General features: G+C 44.9%; 1 protein-coding gene across 1 annotated transcript in view; it reads right to left on the reverse strand.

Annotated features, from left to right (window-relative positions):
- EFCC1 (EF-hand and coiled-coil domain containing 1) overlaps positions 1-13349 on the reverse strand; it is a 246135-nt gene that overhangs the window by 50727 nt on the left and 182059 nt on the right. Inside the window, exon 3 of the mRNA XM_082265482.1 lies at positions 11864-11985. Within this exon, the coding sequence (XP_082121608.1) occupies positions 11864-11985 (122 nt within the window). The remainder of the gene's footprint in view (positions 1-11863; positions 11986-13349) is intronic.

Genomic DNA, 13349 nt, shown 5'->3' on the forward strand with positions numbered 1-13349 from the left:
CAGGGAGGAGAGGAAGGGGGAGAGGAGAGGTGCGGGTGACAGAGCAAAGTAAACGAACCACAGTGTCAGGGCTCAACAGCCATGATAAACAGTAGTCACTTTACAGGGGGGGGGGGGGGGGTTGGGCAGAACTAAGCAGGATCAGTCAGGTATTTCAGGTGATAGAAGGAGCCAAATTACACAAAAAGAAATGAGGGTGACAACTAAAACAAGGAATATTAAAGAAGACTTTATAAGATTAAAGGATATTATTATGTAGCACTGTCCCCGTAGGGCTTGCTGTATGATGACTTGTTCGGTCTCCTCTGATTACCAGCACATAGTCACTTAGGGAACAGTTCACACATCCCTCCTTGCTCCCGATGGCTCGTCACTAGTGTTGAGCGAACACGGACTGTATTATTCGTGTTCGTACCGAATAATTGGATTTTTTGTACCCGAACACGGACACGGACACTTTACTGTATGTTCGGGTAAAAATCCGTGTTCGGTCGTTTTATTTCCGGGTTTTGCATGCTTTGGCGCTCTTTTCATGGCGGGCTTTCAACAGCCAATCAACAATCGTTTAACTGGTGTGCCTTAAGCCATCCCAGCCATGCCTGCAAATGTCTCAGTAGCTGTGATTGGCCGTCTGAAGCATGTGACCAAGTCTTTATAAGTTCGAGGCAGCCGCAGCGGCGTCATTATGCTGCTTAGATTCAGGGACAGAGCACACATCAACGTGCTGGCTGCTGATTAGGGAAAGATAGGCAGGAAAAAACCATTTGTGTCCGGATAGAATTGAGGGACAGGTCGGAGTGTTTAGGCAGGGCGAGTTGTAGGCATTTTAGGGATAGAGTCTGCTGAATTATAGGGTCAGTGTCTTCTACAAACTACAATCGATATTGCTGTGTGGGGGGTGGGGTGAATCTGCACTCAATCCTGATCTACGATCTCTTCTCAATCCTGTTAGGGACAGAGTCTGCTGAATTTTAGGGAAACTGTGTTCTACAAACTACAATCGATATTGCTGTGTGGTGTGGGATTGGAGATAGGCAGGTGTCAGTGATCCACATCCATTTTTCTGTGTGTGAGCTGCAGTGAACACAATCTTTTTGGGCTGCAGTGAACACAATCTTTTTGGGCTGCAGTGAACACAATCTTTTTGGGCTGCAGTGAACACAATCTTTTTGGGCTGCAGTGAACACAATCTTTTTGGGGTGCAGTGAACAAAATCTTTTTGGGGTGCAGTGAACACAATCCTTTTTGGTGTGCAGTGAACACAATCTTTGTGGGGTGCAGTGAACAAAATCCTTTGTGGGGTGCAGTGAACACAATCTTTTTGGGGTGCAGTGAACAAAATCCTTTTTGGGGTGCAGTGAACAACATCCTTTTTGGGGTGCAGTGAACACAATCTTTTTGGGGTGCAGTGAACAAAATCCTTTGTGGGGTGCAGTGAACACAATCTTTTTGGGGTGCAGTGAACACAATCTTTTTGGGGTGGAGTGAACAACATCCTTTTTGGGGTGCAGTGAACAAAATCCTTTTTGGGGTGCAGTGAACAAAATCATTTTTGGGGTGCAGTGAACACAATCTTTTTGGGGTGCAGTGAACACAATCTTTGTGGGGTGCAGTGAACACAATCTTTTTGGGGTGGAGTGAACAACATCCTTTTTGGGGTGCAGTGAACAACATCCTTTTTGGGGTGCAGTGAACACAATCTTTTTGGGGTGCAGTGAACACAATCTTTGTGGGGTACAGTGAACAGAATCTTTGTGGGGTGCAGTGAACACAATCTTTGGGGGGTACAGTGAACACAATCTTTGTGAGGTGCAGTGAACACAATCTTTGTGGGGTGCAGTGAACACAATCATTGTGGGGTGCAGTGAACTCAATCTTTGTGGGGTACAGTGAACACAATCTCATACTTCTGAAGGTTTGAGGGTGCTGCCTGTTCCATACTCCCCCTACTCCTCATCTAGCCTTTTAGGGGTACAAACAATAGTAATTGGGGCCTAGTGTGGTTGTGTACGTGTGATATACATACACTTTTTTGGGATCATATTTTCTATTCCGCTATTTAATCAAAAACCTTTGGGGATCAGTTAAATTGGGGGATAGTCTGTGTTGGTACGTGTGAGAGAGATCCACCTTTCCAAGTTGTTGGGGTTCATCTCATACTTCTGAAGGTTTGAGGGTGCTGCCTGTTCCATACTCCCCCTACTCCTAGCCTTTTAGGGGTACAAACAATAGTAATTGGGGCCTAGTGTGGTTGTGTACGTGTGATATACATACACTTTTTTGGGATCATATTTTCTATTCCGCTATTTAATCAAAAACCTTTGGGGATCAGTTAAATTGGGGGATAGTCTGTGTTGGTACGTGTGAGAGAGATCCACCTTTCCAAGTTGTTGGGGTTCATCTCATACTTCTGAAGGTTTGAGGGTGCTGCCTGTTCCATACTCCCCCTACTCCTAGCCTTTTAGGGGTACAAACAATAGTAATTGGGGCCTAGTGTGGTTGTGTACGTGTGATATACATACACTTTTTTGGGATCATATTTTCTATTCCGCTATTTAATCAAAAACCTTTGGGGATCAGTTAAATTGGGGGATAGTCTGTGTTGGTACGTGTGAGAGAGATCCACCTTTCCAAGTTGTTGGGGTTCATCTCATACTTCTGAAGGTTTGAGGGTGCTGCCTGTTCCATACTCCCCCCTACTCCTAGCCTTTTAGGGGTACAAACAATAGTAATTGGGGCCTAGTGTGGTTGTGTACGTGTGATATACATACACTTTTTTGGGATCATATTTTCTATTCCGCTATTTAATCAAAAACCTTTGGGGATCAGTTAAATTGGGGGATAGTCTGTGTTGGTACGTGTGAGAGAGATCCACCTTTCCAAGTTGTTGGGGTTCATCTCATACTTCTGAAGGTTTGAGGGTGCTGCCTGTTCCATACTCCCCCTACTCCTAGCCTTTTAGGGGTACAAACAATAGTAATTGGGGCCTAGTGTGGTTGTGTACGTGTGATATACATACACTTTTTTGGGATCATATTTTCTATTCCGCTATTTAATCAAAAACCTTTGGGGATCAGTTAAATTGGGGGATAGTCTGTGTTGGTACGTGTGAGAGAGATCCACCTTTCCAAGTTGTTGGGGTTCATCTCATACTTCTGAAGGTTTGAGGGTGCTGCCTGTTCCATACTCCCCCTACTCCTAGCCTTTTAGGGGTACAAACAATAGTAATTGGGGCCTAGTGTGGTTGTGTACGTGTGATATACATACACTTTTTTGGGATCATATTTTCTATTCCGCTATTTAATCAAAAACCTTTGGGGATCAGTTAAATTGGGGGATAGTCTGTGTTGGTACGTGTGAGAGAGATCCACCTTTCCAAGTTGTTGGGGTTCATCTCATACTTCTGAAGGTTTGAGGGTGCTGCCTGTTCCATACTCCCCCTACTCCTAGCCTTTTAGGGGTACAAACAATAGTAATTGGGGCCTAGTGTGGTTGTGTACGTGTGATATACATACACTTTTTTGGGATCATATTTTCTATTCCGCTATTTAATCAAAAACCTTTGGGGATCAGTTAAATTGGGGGATAGTCTGTGTTGGTACGTGTGAGAGAGATCCACCTTTCCAAGTTGTTGGGGTTCATCTCATACTTCTGAAGGTTTGAGGGTGCTGCCTGTTCCATACTCCCCCTACTCCTAGCCTTTTAGGGGTACAAACAATAGTAATTGGGGCCTAGTGTGGTTGTGTACGTGTGATATACATACACTTTTTTTGGATCATATTTTCTATTCCGCTATTTAATCAAAAACCTTTGGGGATCAGTTAAATTGGGGGATAGTCTGTGTTGGTACGTGTGAGAGAGATCCACCTTTCCAAGTTGTTGGGGTTCATCTCATACTTCTGAAGGTTTGAGGGTGCTGCCTGTTCCATACTCCCCCTACTCCTAGCCTTTTAGGGGTACAAACAATAGTAATTGGGGCCTAGTGTGGTTGTGTACGTGTGATATACATACACTTTTTTGGGATCATATTTTCTATTCCGCTATTTAATCAAAAACCTTTGGGGATCAGTTAAATTGGGGGATAGTCTGTGTTGGTACGTGTGAGAGAGATCCACCTTTCCAAGTTGTTGGGGTTCATCTCATACTTCTGAAGGTTTGAGGGTGCTGCCTGTTCCATACCCCCCCTACTCCTCATCTAGCCTTTTAGGGGTACAAACAATAGTAATTGGGGCCTAGTGTGGTTGTGTACGTGTGATATACATACACTTTTTTTGGATCATATTTTCTATTCCGCTATTTAATCAAAAACCTTTGGGGATCAGTTAAATTGGGGGATAGTCTGTGTTGGTACGTGTGAGAGAGATCCACCTTTCCAAGTTGTTGGGGTTCATCTCATACTTCTGAAGGTTTGAGGGTGCTGCCTGTTCCATACCCCCCCTACTCCTCATCTAGCCTTTTAGGGGTACAAACAATAGTAATTGGGGCCTAGTGTGGTTGTGTACGTGTGATATACATACACTTTTTTTTGATCATATTTCCTATTCCGCTATTCAATAAAAACCTTTGAGGATCAATTGAATTGCGGGATAGTCTGTGTCGGTACGTGTGAGAGAGATCCACCTTTCCAAGTTGTTGGGGTTCATCTCATACTTCTGAAGGTTTGAGGGTGCTGCCTGTTCCATACTCCCCCTACTCCTCATCTAGCCTTTTAGGGGTACAAACAATAGTAATTGGGGCCCAGTGTGGTTGTGTACGTGTGATATACATACACTTTTTTGGGATCATATTTTCTATTCCGCTATTTAATCAAAAACCTTTGGGGATCAGTTAAATTGGGGGATAGTCTGTGTCGGTACGTGTGAGAGAGATCCACCTTTCCAAGTTGTTGGGGTTCATCTCATACTTCTGAAGGTTTGAGGGTGCTGCCTGTTCCATACCCCCCCTACTCCTCATCTAGCCTTTTAGGGGTACAAACAATAGTAATTGGGGCCTAGTGTGGTTGTGTACGTGCGAGATACATACACTTTTTTTGATCATATTTCCTATTCCGCTATTCAATAAAAACCTTTGAGGATCAATTGAATTGCGGGATAGTCTGTGTCGGTACGTGTGAGAGAGATCCACCTTTCCAAGTTGTTGGGGTTCATCTCATACTTCTGAAGGTTTGAGGGTGCTGCCTGTTCCATACTCCCCCTACTCCTCATCTAGCCTTTTAGGGGTACAAACAATAGTAATTGGGGCCCAGTGTGGTTGTGTACGTGTGATATACATACACTTTTTTTGGATCATATTTTCTATTCCGCTATTTAATTTAACTGGGCCTCCATGCGAGACCTGTGTGCCTTGTTGCGCTGTTTTGAGTACTCCACCAACATGGCCAGTGGCAATGACGCCGTTCTCAGCTTAACTATCCCACTTCTATGCCTCCTTGAAAAAACAATTCGGGCGATGATGGAAGAGGATGTGGCACAGGATGAGGAGGAGGAGGAGGATGAAGAGGTAACATTTCCAAGGCTTTCAGGGCAGTCATTCGCAAGGGGCTCCGAGGGTGGGTTCCTGGACACGCAAACGCCAGGGACGCAATTGTCCAGCAGGGGCACAGTTCTGGAGGATGAGGAGGATGAGGAGGAGGAGGAGCTGGAGGAGGAGATGGAACCATGTTCACAGCAGGGTGGCACCCAGGCCAGCTCATGGCCATCACTGGTGCGTGGCTGGGGGGATACAGAGGACACGGACGATACACCTCCCACAGAGGACAGCCTTTCGTTGCCTCTGGGCAGCCTGGCACACATGAGCGATTACATGCTGCAGTGTCTCCACAACGACCGCCGAGTTGCCCACATTCTAACTTGTGCTGATTACTGGGTGGCCACGCTGCTGGATCCCCGTTACAAGGACAACGTACCGTCCTTAATTCACTCACTGGAGCGCGATCGCAAGATGCGCGAGTACAAGCGCACGCTGGTAGACGCCATGCTGCTGGCATTCCCATCTGACAGCGGGGCCACAGTGGAAGCACAAGGCAGAGGAGGAGGAGGAGGAGGTCGCCAACGCAACCAGGGCACCGCCAGCACCTCAGAAGGCAGGGTTAGCATGGCCGAAATGTGGAAAAGCTTTGTCAGCACGCCACAACAAACAGCAGCACCAGCAGCTCAGATGGAACGTCTTAGCAGGAGGCAGCATTTTACCAACATGGTGGAGCAGTATGTGTGCACACGCCTACATGTAGTGAATGACGGGTCTGCCCCCTTCAACTTCTGGGTCTCCAAATTGGGCACATGGCTTGAGCTTGCCCTTTACGCCTTGGAGGTGCTGGCGTGCCCTGCAGCCAGTGTATTATCTGAACGGGTATTTAGCACGGCTGGGGGCGTTATAACAGACAAGCGCAGCCGCCTGTCCAGAGACAATGTGGACAAGCTCACGTTCATTAAAATGAACCAGGCATGGATCCCACGGGACTTTTCCGTACCTTATGCAGAATAGCAATGGATACCGACCTTACCCACCCATTGTTCCATTTTTGCTCTTTCTCACTCTTTTGGGGTGTACCCTCATTTAAAATTTTTGAAAAGAAGCAGTGTTGGCTACCTCGTCCTCCTCCTCAGGGCCAGATTAATGTAGGGGCTATTGGAGCTGCAGCTCCAGGCCCCTACCTTTTATATAGGCCCCGGGTTGGCCATATTCACTGTTACCGCTCTTCTGTCACTTGTAAACACAGAAGTCTGGCTTCTATGCTCGCTTCCCCAGGCAGCACCCTCAGAACCTCCCCACACAGCGTGAAGGCCGGACAAGGAGGGACAGTTGGCGATGCATGGATGTGTTTATGGGCTTCAGAGACAGCATCCCATGTTGAATTAGGCATGCATGGCTGCACCCTTCCTCCTCTGGGTGCATGGCAAGGCACGGCCCTTAAGGCCCTTCAAAATCCTCAGCACCAAGCCCATGATGCTGTTAATCCGGCCCTGGTCCTCCTCCACCGCCGCTTCCACCTACACCGCCCATAGGTGTGCGCAGCCTATTGCATTAAGGTGTGCACCCCAAAGTTGAAATACACATGCATGTGTTTGCCAGCAGGGAGAGTAATGTATCGGGGCCATGTACCTGTAGGCAAGGAGAAATAGAGCAGAGCAGGTCCCAGGGAGATCTTTCCCATCTCCTCACTGGCAATGCTATGTGCCCTAGGTGATTAGGGTGTGCCCAGGCACACCCAGCACACCCTGTGCGCACGCCTATGTCACCGCCACATCCACCACCACCTCAACCTCCCTCCTACTCCATATGGGCCTCGTCCTTCAGAGATGAAGAAGAACATTGTTTTATTTTTCTGTTTTTTTTTTGTTGTTTTAAGTTATTTCCCTATCCACATTTGTTTGCAGAGCACTTGCCATGCTCTTAATTACGTTTTGCTGCCATTTGCAGCACTCTAGCCCTTTCCTTTGGTGTTTTAGAGCCATTTTAGTGCCTTAAAGTTCGGGTCCCCATTGACTTCAATGGGGTTCGGTGTCCGGGAAAAGTTCGGTAAAAGTCCGGGACACGGACCCGGACTTTTTTTTAAAGTTCGGCCGAACCCGTCGAACACGGACATCTAGGTGTTCGCTCAACCCTACTCGTCACACAATAAACAGTCCAGGGGTATTGGTTTTTAGTGTTTATTTTGGAATTTGGATGGGAGAAGGGAATAGTGGGATACTCCAACTGTAACTATTCACAATTGATAAAGACAACTCTCACTTGGCCTCACCAGGTTGCTTGTGGAAGCAGCTGCACTGCTTAATCCATACTGCCACATGTATGGAAAGGGTTAAGTATCCTTGCACTTTTCTCTCCAGCAATAGACTTGGTGAATCCACATTATCTTCGGGACTCTCACTAGCATCCCCTTTACTGACACTCATCCACTGACTCTTCTAGCTGCAGGGGTGGCCCCCTCAGGTCAGGCCCCTTGACACAGATCTGTACTCACTATACTGCAGATTCAGATCCTCCAGTGTCTCCCCTTTCAGTCAGCTTCCCCAGACCTCTGGGTTTAGTTCCTCACTAACCCTCCCTCTGGGACTTCACTATCCAGCTGAAAGACCCCGAGCACATGTGCTCCTGTGCTTTTATACAGTATCCCAGCATGCACCAAGGCAGTTTTCCTCTGCCAAATTACCAGGGCTGTATCAAACGCCTGTGCACTCATTTGTCAGGTTTCTTCCCACTGTCCAATATGCCCCCCTATTGAACCAGTGTAAAACACAGCAGAGAGAATGAGTTGCACCTGAGCACAATGAGGAGACCTCACTAAGAAGATCCTGCTCTCTGGTAGACAGAGAACAATATAGATTTACCTGCAGTCCTTCTGATAAGCAGACAGGACTCAAAACTATACTTTATCTCTAGTACATACCTAGGAGGGTGCTACAATTAGAATGAGAAACCAATCTAATCTCCAGATATAGAAAGTCCTAAATCTTGAAAATATATGTTTATATAAATTTGCTGGTTCTTGAAGAAGACACCTTTAGAGGTGTATCTGCCAATAAGTAGAGGGTGAAAATAAAAGATAGTTTTAATAAATAAAAGTTATATTTTAGTGTGACATGCATTAGATATAATATAGTACACTCTAATGCAAGTGCACCTCCTGTAGGATTTCAGCTATCAAAGGACACAGAAACCCTTCAAATGAGTTTTCAACTTTCAAAAATTAGAAGTGCACTTCAACCAGTGTTTTTGTGATTCTCAGTTTCAAACTCCCGGCTGTCATAATAGCATCTTGAAAATTCTTTATTTCCTCTATGTATCTGTCACTTTGAAGATGCCTCTTTCCCCTCCCTGAGACAAGCAGATGAGTTATCAGTGTGTAAAACAGGCTAAAGATTTCTTACACTGATTACCAAGCTCTACACTCTACTATGAATGCTATAAAGAATGAGAATTAAAATCAATCTGTATAAATCATTCCTATTTACAGTATACTAACTTATACTGGCTTCAATAATAAGATATCATTAATACGTCTTCAAGTGTTATCTTACACAGAAATAATGAATGATCACTGATGATCTCATTATCCCCGAAGAACCTCAGCTTAAACTTTAAAAATGTTAGCAGACCATAGGACAGTGGTTCTTAACCTGGGTTCGATTGAACTCCAGGGGTTCGGTGAGTCAGTCTCGTGGGTTCGGCGGAGGTCAAGACACACACCCGACTCATATGATTCATGATGACACGCCCCACTCATTGGCTGCAGGTGATCACGCAACATCGCTTGGCCTATCTGTTCTGCATGGAATTTGGCACACCCAGTAGTTGAATTGTAACTGTCGTGATGGTACGTCGTGTGATTTCTTTCTTAATATTAATCCCTTCATACTATGTCGAGCAAAAAAAGAAAGTGGTCGGACGAATATGTACAATATGGATTCACATGTATAACGTAACGTGATGAGTCAGCGTCCTAACTGCATGAACTGCAATGCCAAGTTGAGCAATTCTAGTCTAGCACTGGCAAAACTAAGAGAACACTTCCTTAAGCTGTACCCATCAACCAACCGATCCTTATAGCATGGCAAACCACACACCATTGGTGAAACACTCATAAAACCAGCTGTGTTGAAGAATGGTTTTGTTAATTTTGTGCACCTATGTATAAATATATACCTAAATATATACCTATGTTTTGAATTTGAAAAAAATCACATTTTATTTTTCCAATTAAGAAGGGTTCGGTGAATGCACATATGAAACTGGTGGGGTTCAGTACCTCCAACAAGGTTAAGAACCACTGCCATAGGAAGTGTGCTTATAATATCTCCTGAGCAGAAGCTCGTGAATCTTCAAAGTTTATGAAAAGTCTCTGAACTATTATGAAATATGTAATAGACCTGATTTTTTTTTCAGACAGAATTTCAGTTTATTATTCCTCTATGCAGTAGCCCCCAACGGTTTGCTACTAGAATAACCTGAAAAATGCAAAATACCCAATTGACTTTAAAGACTATCCAAAGCCCAAACTTTTTTTTTTCTGCTTTTTATGTTTGTGTCCCCAATGGTAAGAATCTATTTGTCCTGGTCACTGTCATATTTTTTAAATGTGACTGTAACAGGAGGTGAGGGGCAATCTGACAACTGTGACACATGTTCTGGTGACAGCTAAGAGGGTAATTTCCCTCACTTTACAGAGATTTCCTGTCATTTCCTGTTTCTTTGAGACAGAAATTGAAAGGAAATTTCCCAATAGAACAAGCAGGATAGAAACCTGATAGGTATTTTTCTCAGAGAATAGGAACCTCGACCACGCCCCTACCGCACCACCACCTAACCCCGAGAGGGTCTTCATGGAGCAATGTTAAATACCTGGAGTGCATTAGACACACGGTGCAGGGTTCAGAATTGTGCAACATACAGAGTGCAAAGATCAGGAGTGTGCTATGTACAGAGTGCAGGGTTCAGGAGTGAGCTACACAGAGAGTGCAGTGTTCAGTAGTGCACTGCATACAGATTGCAGAGGTCAGATGTATGCTGCGTACAGAGTGCAGAATTCAAGAGTGCATTGCTTCAGATTGCAGAGTTCAAGAGTGAAATGTGTACAAAGTGCAGAGTTCAGGAGTGTGCTATACAGAGTGTATACCGAATTCAGGAGTGCACTGTGTACAGATTGCAGAATTCAGGAGTGCGCTGCATACAGAGGGAGTACGTTATGTACAGAGTGCAGGGTTCAGGAATGAATATCTCACAGGCCAGTTTACAACCCCCCCCCCCGCACCTTCCAGTTCAGAGCTCTCCTCCCACCCACAAATACTCTTTCCCCCACATACAGAGTATCAGAGAGAGGGGCTGCTGCAGAAGAGCAGCTACGACTTAAAAGTAGGAGTGCAATGTTAAGTGTGTGGAGGGGGCGTTAGTGCTAAAATGCAGAAAATGGGAAGACATTGGTGCTAACTTTAGGTGGGCATTGGTTCTAAATGGAAGGGGGGCAATGTGCTAACTTGGGGGAGAGGAAGAACACTGGTGCTCAGTTGGGAGAGGGTGAGACACTGCTGCTCAGTGGGGTGGAGAGGGGGACAATAGTGCTAAGTGGGGGGTAATTGGTGCTAAGTGTGGGGAGACAAGGGACCTTGATGCCAAGGGAGAGGGGAGTCTTTAGTGCTAAGTGGGGGGAGACGGGGTACATTGGGAATAAGTGTGGAGAGAGGGGGGCCATTGATTCTAAGTGGTGGAGGGGGGAACATTGGGAATAAGTGTGAAGAGAGGGGGAGCATCTTGCGCTGCCAGAAGAGGAGCTCTGTCACTAGTAAACAGAGAAGCCGGGCTTCTCTCTTTACAGGTGACAGTACTAAGCAGCGGAAGTAGGGTCCAGCTGGAGGTGGAAGAACTGAGTTTTGCCAAGCTCCAGCTGAAAAATGCCCTGGTTTTTACCATTTCTTACTCAATTCAAAACTTTAAAAAAGTTTTTGATTTATATACTTTAATAGGGAGTAAGATTTGTTGTTTCTGTTTTATGATAGAATGAATGACGTTTAAATGACTTCAGCCCAGGCAAAGAGGACATAGTCTGTGGCTACCAGGTGCATTGTGGATGCCTGACATTATTAGAGACTGCAGATAATCTATTATTGTCAACCAGACAGACCTTAGCAGTAACATAAGAAAAGTATCAGGCAGCACAGCTTGCTTATGTAATGAACAATTATGGCTGCACATAAGCTTACGTAATTATAAACTTTACTGTAAAAAAGGAAAATATCAACACTGATTTACATTTATCTGACTTTTTCTAACTGTACATCTAAAAAGCATTAAAAATGCTATAAACCATCATATAATAAGCTCTGCTGTATTAATAATGGAAAAATTCAAGTGGAAAGAGTTTACCTACCACTCTGAAGGTTATCCATATCTTCAGTGGAGGATGTGTTCTCTGCTTTTCTGACTGGAGGACCTGATCTCATGGACAGTATTTTCTGCTCTTGTGTCACCGAGCTAATCATCCCTTCTGATCTAGAAAGAGAAGAGTTCATAATAGTATAGAGACAAGACTGGAAAGGATAACATGGCTAAAATGTGGATAAAAGTCTCCATTATGCACTGCCCAATGCCAATTTATAATGTCATTCCTATCATAACAAAGACCAATCATTTGCCAACATATTTTATAAGATAAACACGTGTTCTATAAATAGGATATTGGCTTTCTTGGGAAAGAAATGTAGAACCCCTGCCTTGGGCTGGCTACATTTAGTGATGTGGCTTCACTGTAGCCAGCTGAGCCGCAATTTATTTTTTAGGTCTGCTTAGGCTTTTCCCTAAACCTGCTCATGTCCCCTGCTGGAAGGTTATTCCAGCAAATAGAGTAAGTGGATCAGTCACTGTGGTTATGGTTGTTTACTGGATCCTAGCCAATCCCTGGGAGACTGACCCAAAAAGATAAATATTTGGGAGGATCTGATCAAAGGCTCTCTCTCCCCTGGGGATTCCCCTTGGGAGGAAGCATGTGTGTTCCAGAGAAGCCACTTCTACTAGACCTAAGCAGGTGCCATGTGCTGTTCGGTGGAAGTTGGCTGGAGAGGGAAATGGAAGAAAATTTCAGGGGAGCTGGACACCTAAACATTGTGAATAGGACCCTTTACTCATAGGTTCAGGTACTGAAGCACTATTTGAGGGTTAGAATGATAGGAGACTACTAAGGGGCAGTGATTGCTCTCAAAGTTTTACAGATTTGCCTGGCTTTCCTATCTGCATCAGCAGTATTCTTGAGGCTGCAACTAAAGGATCTACTTACATAGTTACATAGTTACATAGTTAGTGAGGTTGAAAAAAGACATCAGTCCATCCAGTTCAACCTATGATGTGTGTGTGTGTGTGTTTGCTTTTAACCGTACATTGTATACCCCTGTATGTTGTGGTCTCCAAGGTGCCCATCTAATAGTTTTTTGAAACTATCAATGCTCCCTGCTGACACGACTGCTTGTGGAAGAGAATTCCACATCCTTACCTCTCTTACAGTGAAGAACCCCTTACGCATTTTAAGGTTAAACCGCCTTTCCTCTAGTTTTAGTGAGTGGCCACGTGTCTTATTGTATCTCCTCTCTCTGAATAGTTTGTTCCTTATGCTAGGGTCGCCAGTACAGTATTTGTACATTGATATCATATCCCCCCTCAATCGTCTCTTCTCCAGAGAGAATACTTCAGTGCTTGTAGTCTTTCCTCATAGCTGATGTCCTCCATTCCCCTAATTATTTTTGTTGCCCTTCTCTGGACTCTTTCCAATTCCAGCACATCCTTCCTGAGGACCGGTGCCCAGAACTGGACAGCATACTCCAGATGTGGCCGGACCAGAGTCTTGTAGAGCGGGAGAATAATCT

Source organism: Pelophylax lessonae, assembly GCF_965119305.1.
Source record: "Pelophylax lessonae genome assembly, chromosome: 8".
Classification (NCBI taxonomy): Eukaryota; Metazoa; Chordata; class Amphibia; order Anura; family Ranidae; genus Pelophylax; species Pelophylax lessonae.